The following is a 22745-nucleotide window of genomic DNA, read 5'->3' as shown; positions in this document are numbered from 1 at the left end:
GGTTAACAAATAGATTCCACACTGCTGTGGGTCTGTTCAGTAATAGATCACAGATGACATCAAAATGTAGTACACAGGGCAGAGCGGAGTGCATTACTGCTGTTCTTACCATATTTTGATGTGTTTGTTTTCCTATTGAGTGAGAGAAGAAAAACTCCTTTTTCCAATTTTGGAGCTGCAGGGCTGTGCTCTTGTAGCATCTGGTGACCCCCTGGCACTTTGCTTTTGCTCTTGGGCAACTAGGAGGTTTTTTTTTTTCATATAGAAGTATATGCTGGGCTCCCTGGATTTCACAATTTCAGAGCACTGGGCTCCCTTCAATGTTTTTGAGAGCTCAGCCATGTGCTGTTTCAGTTTGTCCTAAGTTTTCCCCCTTGCAAGTTTTGTTAGTTGCCCCTCTTGCAGTCATCATGGTAGAAGTCACCACAATAAAGACCATGCCATTGCAATCTCTCTTTTGTAGTCTGCATAAATTAACACCAGAAAACAATAAAAACTTCATAAAATGGCTACAAGAAGCCTGGAGGGTAGAGTAGAGTGGGGACAAGGGGGAGTAGCTGTAAACGGACAGGTACCCCATCCTATGGGCGTGGTCACTTTACACTTTTCAAACTGAGTAAATTTCACCAGAAAGATCATTGAGCAATAGAGAAATGATAATTTTCCAGCTAATCTCAGAAGAATTCTCTGACTTAATTTTAATGACCTCAAATGTATTTTTATTCAGAGGTGGAGAATATTTTCCTGTAACTTTACACAACTATTCTGCTTCTTTGTTTCTTTATGAAAACCCTGCTGCCTGCAGTTGTGGTACATGTAGGTTTTTGAGTGTACACAGCAACAGGGATAATGGTTTGTCCTCTTTTGTATCATCAGGAACCATGTAAGCTCTCTCTCCCCCAACAATAGCCATTCCACAGATCTGCATCACTGAGCAACATACCAGTTCAACCACACATTAACTACTTGTCATTGTTAGTTGATGAAGCTCTTGAAGAAGTTTTCAGTTAAGCAGACTTTGAATACCTCACTGATGATCAAAGGCAGTTGAAATCAACAAATTACCAGTTGAAGCAAAAGCCACAGTCACCACAGAGCTGTTACTTTTCACAATGATATTTCTCGATCCCTCATGGACTATATGTGGAATAACTTATCCATGGCTACCCAGCAGTACCTAGGAAAGTACTGCCTAGCTCCTCAAAATCCTACAATTTCTGAAGGTCAACATGGACCAACTATGGCCAGGAAATCAAAAAGAACCTCTACTTGTGATTCTTAACTATTCAACTCTGAAACATTCCGAGGTTGTGAAGCACCACCTCCTACTCCAGAGCCTGTCTGAATCTTAAAACGGGCCATTAATTCTGAAGAAATATTTCTACAAGAATATGATTGACCTAAAGTTATGGGTGGAGAGGATTGCAGTGAGTGGAAGTTAAAGGTCAGGATTAGTTTGTGAAATTGTTAATTTAGCTGGTTGGGGAAATTTTGCCTTTTTCAGGGAAATGTCGGGGAATTTCAAAATCCTATGACTGTGGCAACCATAACTAGGATATCCCCTTCCAAACTGAAAGGAGTTGGAATGTGAACACATGGTTTTTCTCTGGAGTGTTACACATCTAGTAGAATCTAGAGATTTGTGAAACACTTATGATTCTCCAATTGCTGTCAACACTTCCTTTGTGACTGTGAACCTACCATCTTAAAGTGTAAGTGGAGATTATTTATATTTAATCTAAGGCCATGAAATTACTAATTAGAAGTAAAAAAATTGGCATGTCAGAGGCCAAAAGAGATCACCAAAAGCTTGGTTTGAATATAACAAATAAAACAAAACTGTAACCAAGGACAGCACCCTGAAATTATTTATTCCACATTTAGTCACAAATCCTGCCTGTAAAATTTCACAAAGACCTGCGAAAGGCATTTGAAGAGAATATTGTATTGACAATACTGCTTTTTAAGCTTCAAAAAGTAAACTTAATCCTAGTCAAATATTATTAGGTTGTCATTGAAAGTCTCTTTAAAAGAATTAGCAGTTAATATTTTTCTAACTTGGCTAAGAATTAGCCACAGTATCTGAAAGCTTCTGTGCCAGCTCTCTGACTCCATTGTGTGATGTTGTTAATACTCTCCGAACAATATCCCGGAGACATCTATAAGCAGAGGGGCATAACGTTGCACTGCAAAAAAAGATAAGTTTTGTGGTGAGTCGCTTGTCTGTTAATTTAGCTCCTGATCATCACATTACCATGAGTAAGTAATCTTAATGATGGGACTACAACACAGCTTACAAATCTTGAAAAATTTTGCTAAAAGTTTCATGCTGGTGATCATTTCCTTTCTTCTCATGACCTTTACATGTGACTCAGGGATGATATTGTGGGGAGAAACTGCAGGTCAAAGGGTTAAACTTTTCCATGTTCATATGAGAAAGGTGTACATGTTTGAGTCCCAAATTCAATAAATAGAGACAGTTGTCTACCATAAACAAGACCAGCTCCTAAATCTTGAGTGTACATCAGGCTAGAATTTTAGGATGATCATTGCTAAATTTGCTTGCTATGTACTACAAGAGCAATCGAGCAAACTTCAAGATACCCTGCCTTCCCTGCACAGAAAGGAATGCACTGGGGGGGGGGGGGGTTGGAATTTATGTCAGCAACATCAATGGGGTCAAATAGAGGTTTCTATCTAAGCTCAGCCTTACAAAAATCAAATGCATCATCCTGTATGAGTTTTTAATTAGCCAAGGCACTGTTCAAACATTTGAGATCAAGAGGTGCTTACTGTCACTGGTGAAGACATTTATGATTCCCCACAAAGCCCACAGCTGCACAGCAGGCATAGCACACTGGAGGAGAGGGACAAAAGATCTGAATGACCTAACAGAAAAAAGGGAAAAGGGTTACAATTTTAATATTATTGTATACAAACTTCAACAGTGTTCGAACTAGTGCTTCACAGGAGACTGTAAGAATCAATTTTTGATCTGCTATAAGATACATAAAAAATTATGCATGTCTAATTGGCTGAAAACAGGTGCATTTTTCATGTCATGAGTGCAAATTAAAAATAGCATGTGCACTGTCAAATTTTCACCCAACTGGACCTTCTGTGATGCTTTTTTTTTTCTCGTAAATTATTAATAGGTAACAACAAGATTTCTCATGCAGTTTAGTTTAAATAAGCACTTGAAATTTTTTTGAAGACTACAAACTGCACTTGCCCTATGGCTTGTACAATTTTTTTTGTCTTTTTTCTATTCATGAAAAGATAAAAAAATAACCAGTACTTGATAAAGATAACTTTGCAAAAAGATATACAAACTTATAAGTAACAAACTGGTCTGCAGGAAATTCCCATCGGTTCACAGCTTGTTCCTGATAAAGAGAAAAATGCAACATTTTTACCTCAACACTGTTGCTGTCACAAGAGTGATTATCATCTAATTTCTCCTTACAATATTTCCTCCCAATCACACATTAAGGTCACAAGAATAAAGGAACTGATCACCAATTAAAGTGGCTCTTGATTATTAGACAAGTTCTCCTCCTACCACCTTAAGAAATTTATGGAGAACAGTATGGAGAATATGCATAATGATGTTAGGGTGTTGAGGGTTAAGAGAGGTGAGGGGTGGGGGCAAATTTTTAAACCTGAGATATTTGAGTGAAAAAAATTTTACACCTGGAGGTGTTGTTTTTAGATCATGTCCCCAGCCCCATTTCCCTAATTCCAATTGCTCCATTCTAGTCCCCGCTCAAGAAGTGAAGTCACTTAAATGGACTCACAATTTTAAAAATGTTTGTATCACAACAAAATGTACAAAATCTCTTCACTTTTACAGAAATGACATCCAGATTTACTTGTACATGGGACTGATGGTATAATTTTCTGATTTTCAAAGTAACTGTCAATATAAAATTTGCTCAGCTTTGCCTCATATTTAGAAAAACAAAAAACAATGAAAAAATGTCAACCCAAAGATGAATTTGTTACAGAAGAGTATTCAAAGCCTACTATTAGTTAATTTGCAACCATGCCCCAAAGTAAGACGACTAATATCTACCAGCTTATCAAGTAAAAACTGTTTGCTGTATGACTGTAGCTTTCTATCATCAGACCACTCCAGCATAATGTTGGACAAAATTCCACCACAAAAATAGGACAACTGGAGAAGCCCATCATCCAGGAGAGACCTACGCAAGACAAGAATTAAACTTCACTTTAGGTCCATGGCTGAAGACTGTTTTTTTTATTTATTAATAATAATTATCATTTGTTGGATTAATAACAAACACATTTTCATTTGTTTCCTCAAAGAACAATTTTGATTAAATGCTCTGGACTAAATACTTTTCCACAAGTTAATTAAAACATATCTTGATTAAAAATGTTAACATAGCAGCCCTACTTTAACTGCCTCATGCTCTCAAAAACACTTATTAACTTAATTTTTAATTAGCTTCATGTGCCTTTCAGTCTCACTTGCTGAATTTGACCTTGTTGCAAAGCTTTGAAAAATCACTTGATGTGTAGATTCAAAGCTGCCCAAATTTGTTGCAAACAAACTCAATATTCCTAACTAAAAAAAAAAAACCTTATTTGACAAACAGAAAAAGACATTACCCAATAAGATTCATCAATTCATCTGTGATGAATAAGTGCCTCAGACTTGGAATCTCAGCTATAATGTTCTGAAACACAAAATAACGAGGATCAAAATGAATTTACTTGCTTTGGGCTGTTGACTGATTTCTGTTTGTAATTGTTCAGATTTTGTAGTTATTCATTTGTTATTGCTTATAGGTTCCTAAGTTAAAGTGAGATTAACCAAGACATGAAATGTTATTAAATGCTCTGTCATTGACTTTTCTTTCCTGGTGCATGATATTGAGCTTCCCATTTCTATTTTTTTCTAACTGTCCATCACAGAAGACTTAAATCTGATCTCTGGAAACCATATACACAATGACTTTAGAGTCAATGTTGAACTTGGAGCACAGTTGTTTAGCCTTGTGGTGGACCTGTGCTTAATAGGCTTTTCTTGGTGGCTTACCAGTGTTCTAAGAAGCTTCATTTTGATAATGGCTTGGCTTCCTTCTCTGAACAGCTAGAGTTGATTTTATAATGTATCAGATTAAACATAAAATTGTTGACTGTAACTGCACCATTAAGAAGTAAGACCATACTATATTTGGCAACACTATATCTATGGTTAGCACCTGGGTAAGTGTGTGGTGGCATCAACAAAATCTGAATTGGAATGCATTGGATCACAGACACGAACTTCCAGTGGGACCATGCAGACTTCATTTAGTGCTTGTCATACAACATTTCTAATTTCAATTGACATATTTTAAGTTTTTTAATCTTATATTATAAGTATTATTATTTTGTAAATAGTTTGATTTTTACACTTTTCAAAAATTTTCTTTTTTCAATCTGTGATGTGATCCATGACCTGATCTGGTCCATGATCTGATCCCGTCTGATCCCAGTTTCATTGACACCAGGTGTGTGGGAGCTGTGAAACCTTAAACATATTTACTTAACAACACTCACTCTGTTGTGCTGTTGCTGTTTGACACCGTATGGTTGACTATATTTAGCTATTTCTATTGCTATCCAATAGTGCTTTACTATGACTGCCAGGAGGCTGACCAGTTGGCTATTTACACAGCATAGCTGAGGAGTTCAACTTGAGGTAGGGGACTTACACCCAAGACCACCAGATTACAAGTCCAGCACCCTAACCACTCAGCCACACAGCCTCCTGGCAGTTTGTTTGAATTTACTTGGCAGTTTCTAGAAAAGAATGTTCTTGTATACCTTCAGGCCTTGCACCATCAATTGAAAACCTCCTTTCTCAACAAACAGAGAACAAGTGCTCGGTATCTCATCTGTAAATGTCAGAAAGAACTATTTTTTTATCTGGACAGCTCATGGAAAGAGCCTTACTCCTGGTTTGCTGAACTCGGGAAAGGGTCATTGTATTGTATTCTAGGGAAAGGCACTGAACTCTAATATCATAATGCCTTGCAAAAACTCTCAGAAAAAGATGAAATGGCAGGGGAGGGTGGGGTGGGTGGGTAACTTGCAATGAGCCAACATCCTATCTACTTGGACAACCAGTCTCCTGGTCACTCCTTAGGCTGAAAACTGAGTTTAGCTCAAGTGAAGGGAGTAAGTTCTAAAGAAACTGTAGTAATTTACTATTCCAACAGGGTTAATAATGTAAATTGGCCACTATAAAGTGTTAGCCCTTTGTCATAGTGAATGACAAAAGACTTTGCTAAAACACCCTGAGTTTAGCTCAACCAGCTACATGCAATTGCAAACTTTTTTCTTCATAAATCTCTTTTCAAAGTAAAATTTTGCAAAGATATTAAAACATTGCATACCAGTTAATTTCTCTAGAACAGTAAATGCATTACTCAATGTGAGATCCTCCTAGAAAAAAAAAAGACTGCATAAAGCAATCTAAAATATCATTAATAATCATTGATGATGAAAAGGTAGAGAACAATTTCTTAAAAGGACAATTATTGGTTATAACAATCTTGGATAAAATTATCACAAGTCAACTGAGATAAAGAAAATGAGAAAATATAATTATAATTATGAAAGCAGCTAATTTGAATTGACAGTCAGATCAAGTAACCTTAAAAAAATGTTTAACTTAATTCAAGTCTTGGCTTTCCCATGTTTTCTATTTCTAGAAAACGTGCTAGCTTTGTGTTCCTTTATTGTGATGATCATATCTCTTAAACTGAAAAAAATTCTGCTCAAAGGCATTGTAACAATACCATACAGCAATAAACCAAAATGGTGATGACCCTGAGTGCACAAGGCCTAACCTAATCTTTCTTTAATCTGCTTGCTCCATCAAAAAAAATGACATTTGTATTATGAAATCATTTCATTATAGTGTTGCAAATTCTATCTGATCCATACCTGTCTAGCACTGATCTTTTCTTGAATAATATTAAACATGGTCTGTATTTTTAAAATGAACTGCATGATTAGTAAAGACCTAGTTTATAATTGGAAGACACATTTAATCAACCACAACTTGAGATATTTAAATAATTGATTATCATGCCAAAAAATGCAGCTTTGATATAATAACAATCGCTATATGAATTTAAAATTGATTTTTATTGATTAATATGTTATGTCTCTTACCATAATGTTTTTCTCTGAGCCAAGAGCAAGTTTTTCTTCCTCAGTAAGCTGCACAGGTATGAATTAGAAAAGCCTTCAATTAGTTTTACCCAGATACTTACTTCAAATTACAACAGGGAACCACTTAAACCAATAGTTTTAATAATTAAAATAATCATCCAGACATGCATGTCTTCATAGACTCAAAGATCTGATTGTTAATTCTCCCCTTTGGCTGCTACACTTTTACTTGTAAATTAGATGTAGGAATTTGGTGTTGGATCAAGATAAAGAACTTCTACCATGCAGATAAGTTTGAGTATTCTTGTTAACTGTTTGCTGGATTATGTAAGGATATTATAGGGAGAAGTTATATAATAATCACTTCTGAGAATTAAAGAGTTAATTTAGTTAACAAGGTAATTTGATAATTGAAAGAGAGAGGGGGGAAGGGGGCGGAAGTTTATATTCATGCAAGAGGAGCACTCATTATTCAAGATGTTTGCAGGCACTAATTCAAGGGGAAATGCTGATGAAAGTTTGAATCAATGCCAGAATCTGGAAAAACTGCACACCTACCCCTCCCCTAACCCAAGAACAGTCAACTGATGACAAGTTAGGGGTTCATGTTGAGTTAGGGGAGGGGTAGGTGTGGAGTTGCTCAGATTCTAGCATCTATCCAAACTTTCATTAGCATTTCCCTTTAATTAGTTCCTGCAAACATCTTGAATAATGGGTGCTTCTCCTGCTTTTCCAATATTTGAGTGTCCAATTGAGCAAAGAATCTGTCCAAAATATGCATTTTTTGGGGGATTTGTTTGTACTGTCCTGCAATACCTTAGCACACAGACTTGCACATAGCTCTATAGCCCGCTGACAAATATCCTGGTTACCATGGAAATTGCACAGAGCATCTATAGCCAAACATGATGCTTCAAAGTATTTGAATGTCTGCAAAGTAAAAATCAAGTTATTGGTTTCTTACTCTATTTGGCGACATACATCTCTTGACAATTACTGCCCTAAATTTTCAGCCCATATTCTAGAGCCACTATTCATTCAATGCACTGGAGATAATATACAATATTTGAATCATTTCTACTTACTGCTTTTGTGACAACTTGTTTTGACCCCAAAATTAACATACGGTCCGCCATAAGGAAAAAAATGGAAAAAATGGAGAAAAAAGGGCAGTGCTCATGACAAACACTGAGTGATTGAGTTAGATTAGGCAGACCTGGAAAATATTGGCATTGAGGCTATGTAAGAATTTCCTGTCTGTTCTTTGTGCTCAGTCAATGAATACATTAATTCTACTCTGATTACTTTCCGATGTTTCATTGTTCTTCTGTCATTTTGTCATAAGATCAAGCAGAATCAAAACATAATAGTGAGTCTTTGATGGTAGATTACTGTTTGTCTTGATTCATTTATCAAAAATAAAGCAAATTCTTACACAATACTCCTCTGGAAAAATTGTCATTGCTGATAGAACCAAAGGTGCAACTTCACTGAAAAATCCAACAGAAGATAACTTGCACAAAGAGCATGTTAACTTTAAGATTCTGACGAATTATTAACATTTAACTAATCAAATAATAAAAATGAAAATTAACCACCTTTCTACCTCAGGTTGTTAAGGCAGTGGTTTAACCAATGAGATGTAGCAGGGGGGCATGGAAGGTTTACACTTCTCCCCTTCCCCCCCCCCCCACTCCCAACTGCCAACTTTTTAATAAGTAACCATTTAACACACAGGTATTTTTTGTGTTGTGCTGATAGGTGCGTAAAGGTGGGCTGTGGCTTGATTACCAAGGTGACCACCTGGTTGCCAAGACAACTATTGCTATGTTTTGTTGCTTGACAACACCAGCCCTCTAATACCACTTTGGGAGTGTTTTAATCACATTTAATCATGTATTCAGTAATAATTTTACCTTAAGAAATGAGGATGCACTTCTGGGTTTGCTTCCCCTCCTCTTGCCATGATGTTGTTAAATACACAAGCTCTGAATTCAAAAGAACATCCCAAAAATGTTTGTAACTTGTAACGTTTATATAATAGGGTCAAAACTTTGTTTTAAAAATAATAATCAAAATGTTTTTAAAATTTGTTTTCATAAAAAACAAAATTGTTTTATTTTGAATGATTATCTTAATTATACATCTCATTGAATATTATCAATCTTCGTGAATGTTATAACTTACACAGCTGCTACTTGAATGATGAAATTATCCGGATGTTTTTCCATTTGAGTGAGAACAAGCTGTGCAAATGGAATTAAAAAGAATTAGATTAATTTAAAACCCTAAGGCTTTCAAAACATCATGTAGGCAAGAGTTTTCTCTTTGACAAGGAAAAATACGATTAATAAACAACATTTTCAAATGAACTTTTTTCACTTCTGCAGGGTTTTCATAAGAAATGTATTAGTATAGGAATAAAAACAAAATTCCTTTTGCCTTTGAACTGTAATTTAATCAACCACAACCTGAGATATTTAAGTACCTGCATGATTATTATGTCAAAAAATGCTGCTTTGATTAATAACAATCACTAATTAAATGAATTTAGAATTTATTTTTAGCAGAGCTCACAAAGTGTAGCCCCATAATTATGCAAAATAGTAGTAACCCATCAAGCCGAAAAAATTTGGACGTACGACTGTACAAGGTGCTACTTTTAACATGTGCGGTCAACTGTACTGCGGGAATGTCAATGCCACGGCTTTGTCCAGTAGTCCAATGGTCTGTGCACTGGGCTCCGAGTTGGACAACATGGGTTCTAGTCCTGGCCAGGGCAAGGTGTTGTGCCCTTGAGACATGCGGGAAAAAAAAATGCGAGCTCCGCTTTTATAGGCTTAGCTAAATCTATATATTATTGATTAATATGTTACGCCTCTTACCATAATGTTTTTCTCTGAGCCAAAAGCAATTCTTTTTTCTTGCTCAGTCAGCTGCACAGGTATGGAATTAGAAAAGCTTTTAATTAGTAACCCAGATACTTCAAATTACAGCAGGAAACCACTCAAGTTAACAGTTTTAGTCATTAAAATAATTGTCTAAACATGCATGTCTTTGCAGACTCAAAAATCTGATTATTAATTCTCCCCTTTGGCTGTTACACATTTCCTTGAAAATTAGATGCAGGAATTCGGTGTTAGATTAATATAAATAACTTCTACCAGATAAGTTTGAGTACTCTTGTTATCTGTTTGCTGGATAATGAATCAATATTATAAGAAGTTACATGATAATAACTTCTGAGAATGAAAGAGTTTACTAATTCAGTGAACAAGGTAACTTAATTAAAAGAAGAGAGAGAGAGAGGGGGGGGGGGAAGGAAGAAGTGCATATTCAAGCAGGAGAAGCAATTATTATTCAAAATGTCTGCAGGTACAAATTCAAGGGGAAATGCTAATGAAATTTTGGGTCAATGTCAATATCTGAGCAATTACACACCTACCCCTCCCCTAACCACCAACAGCCAACTGATGACAAGTCAAGTTAATGTTGGGTTAGAGGAGGGGTAGTTGTGTAATTGCTCAGATACTGGCATGAACCAAACTTTTATAAGCATTTCCCCTTGAATTAGTAACTGCAGACACTTTGAATAATGAGTGCTTCTCCTAATTTTCCAATATTTGAGTGCCAAATTGGACAAAGAATTTCTCTAAAAGTGCAACTTTTTTAGGATTTGTGTGTAATTTATCATGATACCTTAAGACACAGTTTTGCACATAGCTGTATGGCCAGCCGACAAATATCCTGGTTACCATGGAAATTGCACAGAGCATCCATAGCCAAGCATGATGCTTCAAAATAGTTGAATGCCTGCAAAGTAAAAATCAAGTTATTGGCTTCCAACTCTATTTGGTGACATACATCTCTTAATGGTTTCTAGTGGCCCTAAATTTTCAGCCCATATTCTAGAGCCACTATTCCTTCAATGCACTGGAGATAATATACAATATTTGAATCATTTCTACTTACTGCTTTTGTGACAACTTTGTTTGACTCCAAAATTGACATACAATTCTGCAAAAGCTATGGAAATAAAGATAAAGGGGCAGTGCTCATGACAAACACTGAGTGATTGAGTTAGATTAGGCAGACCTGGAAAATATTGGCATAGGGCTAATTGTAAGAATTTCCTGTCTGTTCCTTGTGCTCAGTCAATGAATACATTAATTCTGCTCTGGTTATTTTCTGATGTTTCATTGTTCTGTCATTTTATCATAAGATCAAGCAGAATCAAAACATAATAGAGAGTCTTTGATGGTAGATTACTGTTGGCCTTGATTCATTTATCATAAATAATGCAAATTCTTACCAGATGCTTTTCTGGAAAGGTTTTCATTGCTGATAGAACCAAAGATGCAAGTTTACTGAAAAGTGAATCAGAAGATATCTAAAGATAATCACATTGAATCATTCTGTCATCAGAGTAAGAAAGTTAGGGGCATAACTTGCACAAACAGCATGTTAACTTCAAAAGATTCTGACTAATTGTTAACTTTTAACTACTCAAATAAAAAAAGTGAAAATTAACCACTTTTCTACCTCAGGTTGTCAAGGCAGTGGTTTAACCAATGACATGTAGCAGCGGGGCATGGAAGGTTTGCACTTCTCCCCTTCCTTTCCCACCCTTCCCAACGGCCAACTTTTGAGTAAGTAACCATTTAACACACTGGTATTTTTTGTGTTATGTTGATAGGTGCGTAAAGGTGGGCTGTAGCTTGATTGCCAGGGTGACCACCTGGTAGCCAAGACACTGCTGTTGCTATGTTTTGTTGCTTGACAACACCAGCCCTCTAATACCACTTTGGAAGTATTTCAAACATACTTAATCATGTATTCAGTGAGAATTTACCTTAAGAAACGAGGATGCACTTCTGGGTCTGCTTCTCCTCCTTTTGCCATGACAATGTTACCTACAAAAAATCTGAATTCGAAAGAACATCCAAAACATGTTAATAAACTGTAATGTTTATATAATAGGGTCAAAACTGTTTTAAAAATAATAATCAAAATGTTTTTAAAATTTGTTTTTTATAAAAACAAAATTGTTTTATTTTGAATGATAATCCTAACTATACATGTTGATGAATATTATCGATCTTCATGGATATTATAACTTACATAGCTGCACTTTGAATGTTGAAATCATTCGGATGTTTTTCCATTTGAGTGAGAACAAGCTGTGCAAATGGAATTAAAAAGAATTAGATTGGTTTAAAACCCTAAGGCTTTCAAAACATCATAGGCAAGACTTTTCCCTTTGACAAGGAAAAATATTATTTAGAAACAACATTTTCAAATGAACTTTTTTCATTTCTGCAGGGTTTTCATAAGAAATGTATTAGTAGGAATGAAAACAAAATTCATTTGGCCTTCGAACTGTAATCTAATCAACCACAACTTGCGATATTTAAATACCAGATTATCGTGCCAAAAAATGCTGCTTTGATTAATAACAATTGCTGATTATATGAATTTAGAATTTATTTTTATTGATTAATATGTTACGTCTCTTACCATGATGTTTTTCTCTGAGCCAAGAGCACGTTTTTCTTGCTGAGTCAGCTGCACAGGTGTGGAATCAGAAAAGCCTTTAATTAGTAACCCTAGATACTTCAAATTACAGCAGGGAACCACTTGAGTTAATAGTTTTAGTCATTAAAATAATTGTCTAGACATGCATATCTTTGCAGACTCAAAGATCTGATTGTTAATTCTCCCCTTTGGCTGTTACACATTTCCTTGAAAATTAGATGCAGGAATTTGGTGTTAGATCAATATAAATAACTTCTACCAGATAAGTTTGAATACTCTCGCCATCTGTTTGCTGGATAATGTATGGATATTATAGGAAGAAGTTGTATGAGAATCACTTCTGAGAATGAAAGAGTTTACTAATTTGGTGAACAAGGTAACTTAACAATAAGAGAGAGAGTGAGGGGGCCCCCAGGTAAAATGTCAGGCAGGATATAGGCAGGATCCCGGCAATCCCACCCAGGATCCCAGGTGGGAATGGCGGGATCCCGCCTTAGGTGGTGGGATCCCACCTTTCCCACCTGGGATGAAAATTTGATCCCACCTGGGATCCCGCATTTAATGCAGGATTAAAAGGTCTACGTGATCATGCCCGTGATCGGAAACAAAGAAAACTCCATTTGGCGCTCATCTTTGAATGTACTTTTCATCGGTTAACCGCTCTTGCTTCAAGTTGTTTCTTTTCCCAACTGTTTTGCTTAATATAGCACTTCTAAAGATTGGTTTTATTGCGGTTTAATGGGAAAACGAGAACAGCGTGAGTGTTTTAAATGAAAAGAAAGTCGTTGGCGCCGTGAACTTAAAAAAAGGGACAATTAACAGTTGACATATCGACTGGTTCAAACAACGATCGAGTGGCCATTTAAAGCTAGGATTTTTAGAAGTTTGTGGTAAGTACAAATTGCCATATTCGTTACGTGATCAAAATCTTATCAAAGAATAGAAATAACGGCTTGAATTAAGCTTACCTAACACTCAGCACAACTGAAACTCAAATAATTCTGAGAATTGAATTGGTCGCTTGCATGCTGTGGTTTCCTAAGCTTACACTTTACAATGAAATAAATCTATGAGTAAGGTTTCAAGATTACTTTAGTCACATTTGGGAACATTCTGACCTTGCTTTGCTTTGAAAAATTCGACTGAAGAGAGAGCAGACTTTCAATCAGTACCTTTGTCAAAATTTTGATGACATAAATTATTGGGGTTTGGTCTTTCTTTTATTCTTTGATACACAACAGCCAATTTTTTTAAACGTTGAGCCTTATTACACTGTAGATGATCTGCTTAAATGATGAAGAAAAAGTAATATGCTGAGTTGTGCTGTTATTCTTTAAGAATGTTCGGTTAAGAAATTTGTTAATGAAACAAGTCAAACACATGCTGGTTCATTGCAAATAAATTATGAGATCTTTATCACATATAGTCTGTGTATTCATGTACTGTTTGAATCATTTATGATCAACAGTTTGGTAAGACAATGGGATCCCATTGGAGGTGTCAGTATGTTCTATAGCTAGTTGGAAAGTTTTGGACCCTCAGTGGATTGATGGGGTCTATAGCTCACCTAGAAAATTTTATCCTTTTAATTTTAAGATATCCTATCTGGTACATTTCATAAATCTGTGGTCTCCAGTGATAAACAGGATCCCTTAAAGGATTTTTCTGAAAGTGGGAAGCCATCTGTAATTTTATGCAGGGTCTAAACTGGGATTGGCAGGATCCCAGATGCAATCCCGCCTGGGATATGATTTCCCAGGTGGGAAACTATCTGAAATTTGAGGCAGGATCCCAAGAGGGATTGGCGGGATTCTAAGTTTATCCCACCCGGGATGTGCTTTCCCAGGTGGGATGCTATTAGGAATTTAAGGCAGGATCCCAACTTCAATTGGCGGGATCCCATGTGGGATCCCATGCGGGATGTTCCATAATCCCAGGTGGGATCCCATGTGGGATGTTCCATAATCCCAGGTGGGATCCCATGCGGGATGTTCCATAATCCCAGATGGGATCCCATGCGGGTTGTTCCATAATCCCAGGTGGGATCCCATGCAGGGTGTTCCATAATCCCAGGTGGGATCCCATGCGGGATGTTCCATAATCCCAGGTGGGATCCCATGCGGGATGTTCCATAATCCCAGATGGGATTCCATGCGGGATGTTCCATAAGGGACTTGTCAGAAATTAGCAGGGGGGGAGGGGGGGTTGGAAACAGAGGGGGGGTCACAACTTTTTGAGCCTCAGAAAAGGGAGGGGTCATGAAAAATGGGCAGTTAAAAGGGGGAGGGTCATGCAAATATGTGCCCGTGTTATGTAGAGGTTCACCCACAGAAGAAAAAGGAAGTTCTTTATTTGGCAAAAAAAGAGAAAAATACAACGGTTTATGGAATGTTATGGATATAAACTGTGAAGTACTATAGCAAGAATTTAACAAACATGTACTTTTCATTTATAACAATGCTATATAGTCTTATTGAAATTATGAATAATGTTGTTATTAATAATGTTAGTAGAGTTCTGGCTATCCTATTCATCACTCTCTTCAGCATCACCATCAATGCTGCTGTGAGAATCTTGATCATCAGATTTTATCATTTATACAAGAGGGGGAGGGTCATGATATTTTAGGCCAAGCTCAAGGGGAGGGTTAGCAAATTTCACTCCCATTGCAGGAATGGGTCACCTAATTTCCGAACCCAAATTTAAAATTCCCACCCCCCCTCCTAATTTCTGACAAGTCCCTAATCCCACCCGGGATCCCACCTGAAAAAGGCGGGATCCCACCTGGGACACACCTGAGATCCCAGGTGGGATTGGCGGGATCCCACCTTATATTTTTACCTGGGGTGGGGGAAGGGGGAAGTGCATATTCAAGCAGGAGAAGCAATTATTATTCAAAATGTCTGCAGGTACTAATTCAAGGGGAAATGCTAATGAAATTTTGGGTCAATGTCAATATCTGAGCAATTACACACCTACCCCTCCCCTAACCACCAACAGCCAACTGATGACAAGTCAAGTTAATGTTGGGTTAGAGGAGGGGTAGTTGTGTAATTGCTCAGATTCTGACATGATCCAAACTTTTATTAGCACTTCCCCTTGAATTAGTAACTGCAGACATTATGAATAATGAGTGCTTCTCCTGCTTTTCCAATATTTGAGTGTCAAATTGAGCCAAGAATCTATCTAAAAGTGCAATTTTTTTAGTATTTGTCTACTATACCATGATACCTTGAGACACAGTTTGGCACATAGCTCTATAGTCCGCTGACAAACATCCTGGTTACTGTGGAAATTGCACAGAGCATCCATAGCCAAGCATGATGCTTCAAAATAGTTGAATGTCTGCAAATTAAAATCAAGTTATTTGTTTCCAATTCTATTTTGTGACATACATCTCTGACAGTGACATACTGCACCAAATTTTCAGCCCATATTCTAGAGCCACTATTCCTTCAATGCACTGGAGATAATTTACAATATTTGAATCATTTCTACTTACTGCTTTTGTGAAAACTTGGTTTGACCCCAAAATTGGAATACACCAAAAAAGCTATGGAAATAAAGAAAAAGGGGCAGTGATCATGACAAACACTGAGTGATTGAGTAAGATTAGGCAGACCTGGAAAATATTAGCATGAGGCTATGTAAGAATTTCCTGTCTGTTCCTTGTGCTCAGTCGATGATTACATTAATCCTGCTCTGATTATTTTCTAATGTTTCATTGTTCTGTCATTTTATCATAAGATATCAATTCAAGCAGAATCAAAACACAATAGAGAGTCTATGATGGTAGATTACTGTTTTCCTTGATTCATTTATCATGAATAATGCAAATTCTTACCAGATGCTTTTCTGGAAAGGTTTTTATTGCTGATAGAACCAAAGATGCAAGTTTTCTGAAAAGGCAATCAGAAGATAACTAAAGATAATCACATTGAATCATTCTGTCATCAGAGTAAGCAAGTTAGGGGCATAACTTGCACAAACAGCATGTTAACTTAAAAAGATTCTGACTAAATATTAACTTTTAACTACTCAAATAAAATAAGTGAAAATTAACCACTTTTCTACCTCAGGTTGTCAAGGCAGTGGTTTAACCAATGACATGTAGCAGCGGGGCATGGAAGGTTTGCACTTCTCCCCTTCCTTTCCCACCCCTCCCAACTGCCAACTTTTGAGTAAGTAACCATTTAACACACTGGTATTTTTTGTGTTGTGTTGATAGGTGCGTAAAGGTGGGCTGTAGCTTGATTGCCAGGGTGACCACCTGGTAGCAAGGACAGCTGTTGCTATGTTTTGTTGCTTGACAACACCAGCCCTCCCATACCACTTTGGAAGTATTTCAAACATACTTAATCATGTATTCAGTGAGAATTTACCTTAAGAAACAAGGATGCACTTCTAGGTCTGCTTCTCCTCCTCTTGCAATGACAATGTTACCTATACAAAATCTGAATTCGAAAGAACATCCAAAACATGTTAATAAACTGTAATGTTTATATAATAGGGTCAAAACTTTGTTTTAAAAATAATCAAAATGTTTTTAAATTTATTTTTATAAAAAACAATATTGTTTTATTTTGAATAATTATCCTAACTATACACATTAATGAATATTATCAATCTTCATGGATATTATAACTTACATAGCTGCTCTTTGAATGTTGAAATCATTCCGATGTTTTTCCATTTGAGTGAGAACAAGCTGTGCAAATGGAATTAAAAAGAATTAGATTAGTTTAAAACCCTAAGGCTTTCAAAACATCATATAGACAAATGTTTTTCCTTTGACAAGGAAAAATATTATTTAAAAACAACATTTTCAAATGAACTTTTTTCACTTCTGCAGGGTTTTCATAAGAATAGGAATGAAAACAAAATTCTTTTGGCCTTTGAACTGTAATTTAATCAACCACAACTTGAGATATTTAAATACCTTATTATCATGCCAAAAATGCTGCTTTGATTAATAACAATCACTAATTAAATGAATTTAGAATTGATTTTTATTGATTAATATGTTACGTCTCTTACCCTAATGTTTTTCCTTGAGCCAAAAGCAAGTTTTTCTCGCTTGGTCAGCTGCACAGGTGTGGAATTGGAAAAGCTTTTAAATTAACTTCAAATTATAACTGAGAACCACTCAAGTTAATAGCTTTAGTAATTAAAAAAATTGTCTAGACATGCATGTCTTTGCAGACTCAAAGATGTGATTGTTAATTCTCCCCTTTGGCTGCTTCTTCTTCCTTTTTCTTGTTAATTAGATGCAGGAATTTGGTGCTAGTTCAATATAAATAACTTCTACCAGATCAATTGAGTGCTCTCGTTATCTGTTTGCTAGATAATGAATGGAAGAAAAATAGGAAGAAGTTAATCACTTCTAAGAATGAAAAAGTTAACTGATTGAGAGAACAGGGAAACTTAACAATAAAAAGAAAGAAAGAGAGAGAGGGGGGGTGGAAAGGAGGAAGTGCAGGAGAAGCACTCATTATTCAAAATGTTTGCAGTTACTATAATTCAAGGGGAAATGCTAATGAAATTTTGGGTCAATGTCAGTATCTAAGCAATTACACACCTACCCCTCCCCTAACCACCAACAGCCAACTGATGACAAGTCAAGTTAATGTTGGGTTAGAGGAGGGGTAGTTGTGTAATTGCTCAGATTCTGGCATTGATCCAAACTTTTATTGGCATTTCCCCTTGAATTAGTAACTGCAGACATCATGAATAATGAGTGCTTCTCCTGCTTTTCCAATATTTGAGTGTCAAATTGAGCCAAGAATCTATCTAAAAGTGCAATTTTTTAGTATTTGTCTACTATACCATGATACCTTGAGACACAGTTTGGCACATAGCTCTATAGCCCGCTGACAAACATCCTGGTTACGGCGGAAATTGCTCAGAGCATTCATAGCCAAGGATGATGCTTCAAAATAGTTGAATGTCTGCAAAGTAAAATCAAGTTATTTGTTTCCAACTCTATTTGACAACATACATCTCTTGACAGTTATACTGCCCCAAATTTTCAGCCCATATACTAGAGCCACTATTCCTTCAATGCACTGGAGATAATTTACAATATTGAATCATTTCTACTTACTGCTTTTGTGACAACTTGTTTTGACCCCAAAATTGACATACAATTCCACATAAGCTATGGAAAGAAAGATAAAGGGGCAGTGCTTTTGACAAACACTGAGTGATTGAATCAGATTAGGCAAACCTGGAAAATATTGGCATGAGGCTGTGTAAGAATTTCCTGTCTGTTCCTTGTGCTCAGTCGATGAATACATTAATTCTACCCTGGTTATTTTCTGATGTTTCATTGTTCTTCTGTCCTTTTTTTATAACATCAAGCAGAATCAAAACATAATAGAGAGTCTTTGATGATAGATTACATAACTGTTTGTCTTGACTCATTTATCATAAATAAAATGAATTCTTACCTCATGCTTTCTTGGAAAGATTCTCATTTCTGACAGAACCGAAGATGCAACTTTACTGAAAAATCAAACAGAAGACAACTAAAGATAATCACACTGAATAATTCTGTCACCTGAGTAAGGAAGTTAGAGGCATAACTTGCACAAAGTGCATGTTAACTTGAAAGGATTCTGACTATAATTGTTCACTTTTAACATATCAAGTAACAAATTTATTGTGAAAATTACCACCTCTCTACCTTAGATGAATAAGACAGTGGTTTAACAAACATGTTGGAGGGAGGGGGACATGGAGGGTTTGCACTCCCCACCCCACCTTAACTTCCACATTTTTAGTTTGCAACCATTTCACATACTGGTTTTTTTTGTGTTGTGTTGACAGGTGCTTAAAGGAGGGCTGTGGCTTGATTGCCATGGCGACCACCTGGTTGCACAGAATACTACTGCTAACACAACAACACCAGCCATCTAATACTGTTTCGGAAGTGTGTTAACCATATTTAATCATGTATCCAGTAATAATTTTTATTACCTTAAGAAACTAGGATGCACTTCTGGGTCTGCTTCTCCTCCTCTTTCTTTGATAATGTTACCTACACAAGCTCTGAATTCAAAAGATCATTCACTCTATAATCAAACCTTTGATTTGAAAATAATCAAATTTTTTAGAAAATTTTTTCATTTTAATAAACAAAATTGTTTCATTTTGAATGATTATCATAACTTTTCAAGAATCTTTGTGAATATTAACTTACGTAGAGGCCATTTGAACGTTGAGATCACCTGGATGTTTTTCCAGTGGAGTAAGAACAAGCTGTACAAATGGAATTAACAAATTAAACTAATTTTAAATCCTAAGGTTTTCAAAGCATCATATAGGTAAGAGTTTCCCCTTTCACAAAGAAAATTGTTAAGAGACAACATTGTTGAATGAATTTTTTTTCACTTCTGCAGGGTTTTCATGAGAATTAAATGCAGTAGTAGGAAATGAAAACAAAATTCCCTAGGCCTTTGAACTGTAGTTGGAGAATTCTGCACTTCAGGTTATGCAAATTTTGCAATTTCTAAACTTAATGAAAAACCTGCTTGTGGTTGTTAAGTCAGTCAGGTTAAATATTCACATTGCTGCCATCATAAATCACAAAACCATGGTTCAAAATAATAATTATAGGTTCAAAATTTTTTCTGTATACAAAGATCACTCTTGGAGCTCAAAGGACCCTAGTGAACCTTAAGTTAATTGACTGAGCCATTTCATTGTCTACCTCGAGAACTTGTGGTTTTCCTGCTGTCCAATCATTACTGATGCGAAACAGTCCTCTCAAAGCTTCTCTCATGTAATCAGCTCTGTCTGGGTACATTTGTAATGAACAAAGGATCTGTTTCTCAGTAGCTTCACCTGTAATCTGATGAAAGATAAGCCACATTTAATTTAATTTTTGACTTTTATAATGTAGTTGATGGATGAAAAGATTTCAGAAAATTACGCTAAGTATCACGTAGCCAAGTCACATATCCCTTATGTTAGCAGCAATATCAGTTCTTACTGCATATAAGTGTAATGTAACTAACTCTGGTACAACACTTTTTGAAGAAACTGATGATTGTTGGGGGTAATCTTGTGATAGACTGGGATCCTATCCAGAGAGGGAGTAGAGCAACCCTCTGAGTCACTTAGTGCTAAATAAACAGGGGTGTGAACTGCAGCAAGATGGGCCACTAGGTTTGAGTATAGACTTTACATTGCGTCCCTCTACAATATGGAACTCTGAAGGCATATTTTTATGAAAATTGCAAAATATCTCCAACAAACTTTAAAGATTCTCACCATTCTGGTTCAAAACAATGAAATTTTTTCACTGTTTCATATCATTAGTTTATTATATTATTATGGTACTTCTACCTTAATAAGAGGAGAAAATCTTTCCAGTTGTTCTTGTAAATTCCGTGACATCAAGCAAAGACCAAGGAACTGAAGGTTAGGATGAGAACTAAGAAATGACTGCAAAGCACTTGCTGTTATTGTGGAAACACCTGAAACATCCAGATAGACCAGGTTTGGCATCATACATTGGTCTGTAAGCATTTCATCAAATTTCACAGACTCGTTTGTCCCATCGTGGTGAAAACCATTATAAGAACTTCTTGAAATATCAAGCTTCTGCAATAATGTAAATTCCTTAAACTCAGCAGGTTTTGTCCATGCCACTGGTGTGTTAAAAGCGATTAATGTTTTCAGTCGACCTCTTAGATTCCCAAATGAAGAGACATGTCTTATCGCAGTGTTCGAGATATTAATGTGTTGTAAACAATCCATATTCTGTGCAGCAACCGACATCACGCGGTCGTCTATAGTAGTGCAATGGCTCACATCCAAACGGGTCAAACAATTCAGTGGCTTCATGGCAGCAAAGTCCAAGGCAAATGGTGTGCAACTCAAATTTAACTCCCTTACTGTCGATGACATTCCATTCAAAAGTTGATAAAATAAAGGCGAGGAGAACGTTTTTGTTCCAGATAAGTCTAGTTTCTCAACTGTGTGTTTTCCAAGGAACAGTTTCAGCATTGAAAAACTCAGCTGACATTTCCTGAGATAGAAATGTCTGATTCTACATCTCCGCGGATCAACAAATAAAGATGCAGTCCTATCTGTCAGGTTTCCATCACGGGAGAGACATCTCATAATATTGTCTGCCAGGTGTTCGTGGAGAAATAACGGAGAAATGAAACTAAGTTTTTGAAAAGAAACCTCGCCATACTGGACATCTTCAACATCCCTGTGGCATAAATCTTCAATGTTAGCACTGATAAAGCTCAGGCATATTTCTTCGAGAGAAGCTGGTGAAACTGTGCTCATGTTGAGACGCTGCCCTAAAACACACGCAGTAAAAGCAGTTTAAATTCCTCCATTTCTTTGACGCTCCTTCCTTGCGCCTTGATCTTCAATCATGTAGCTCCTTCGAGAAAAAAAATGTAAGTACACAGAAAATCAGATCAATAGTATAATCACAACTTCCGCGTTTATATTGAACTTGGTAGCCACTTGTTTAATCTCCGAAGCAATCCGAGCACCTCCGAATATATATCGACTTTATTATAGCTCCAGGCGTCGAAACAACGTCGGAATGTCCCAAAGATACACAGGATTTAATGCGAGGACATCGAGCGAAATACTGATTCGAGACACCAAAGACCAACTATAATTCCAAACGTAGTTTATTCGTACTAATTGTGACTTGATGTCCAAAACCGTCAAACTAAAATACAATTAAAACCCTAGTCTAAGCGATACTAAAGGACTGAAACTAAAATAACTATTTTATGACACGAATACATATTAATTACGCGAGCGCAAACACAGCTAACAATGCAACATTCGGTAACAGGAAAAGAAAACAAGGAAATCAATACAGTAATACGGTCGCTTACCGATTGTCCTCTCTGTAACGCCTGAATGAGTCGCAATTAACGCAGAAACACTCGCAATAAGCTCTCTTGTCTAAACTACCGCAAATGACAACGCACGAGGTCTGACATATGATATCGAAGCGTCACTAATACAAAAACAAA

At 36.4% G+C, this 22745-nt stretch overlaps 1 protein-coding gene across 2 annotated transcripts; it reads right to left on the bottom strand.

Annotated features, from left to right (window-relative positions):
* Positions 1–1840: 1840 nt before the first annotated feature.
* On the bottom strand, positions 1841–22710 carry LOC131772889 (protein zyg-11 homolog). 2 transcript variants are annotated; one of them, XM_066159077.1, is made up of 35 exons: positions 22605–22710; positions 21079–22132; positions 20441–20581; positions 19931–19989; positions 19708–19779; positions 19179–19233; positions 18833–18886; positions 18564–18677; positions 17767–17814; positions 17379–17437; positions 17112–17183; positions 16574–16628; positions 16232–16282; positions 15961–16074; positions 12712–12759; positions 12316–12374; positions 12047–12118; positions 11507–11561; positions 11167–11220; positions 10894–11007; positions 10080–10130; positions 9382–9440; positions 9111–9182; positions 8630–8684; positions 8011–8124; positions 7195–7242; positions 6964–7005; positions 6411–6459; positions 5839–5909; positions 5066–5119; positions 4636–4703; positions 4076–4205; positions 3334–3386; positions 2794–2888; positions 1841–2186 (listed from the first exon to the last, which is right to left on the bottom strand). In XM_066159077.1, the coding sequence occupies exons 2-35, from the start codon at positions 22030–22032 to the stop codon at positions 2128–2130; spliced, it is 3270 nt and encodes a 1089-aa protein (XP_066015174.1). In that variant the 5' UTR covers positions 22033–22132; positions 22605–22710; the 3' UTR covers positions 1841–2127. The 2 variants fall into 2 exon arrangements, with proteins under 2 accessions (XP_066015174.1, XP_066015175.1); XM_066159078.1 differs by lacking the exons at positions 1841–2186; positions 2794–2888; positions 3334–3386; ... (1 more) ...; positions 4636–4703; positions 5066–5119 and having other exon boundaries at positions 5877–5909; positions 6411–6489.
* Positions 22711–22745: the final 35 nt, after the last annotated feature.

Source organism: Pocillopora verrucosa, chromosome 12 (assembly GCF_036669915.1).
Source record: "Pocillopora verrucosa isolate sample1 chromosome 12, ASM3666991v2, whole genome shotgun sequence".
Taxonomy (NCBI): domain Eukaryota; kingdom Metazoa; phylum Cnidaria; class Anthozoa; order Scleractinia; family Pocilloporidae; genus Pocillopora; species Pocillopora verrucosa.
Note: the sequence above shows the minus strand (reverse complement) of the source record. Positions and strands in the feature narration are given on the sequence as shown.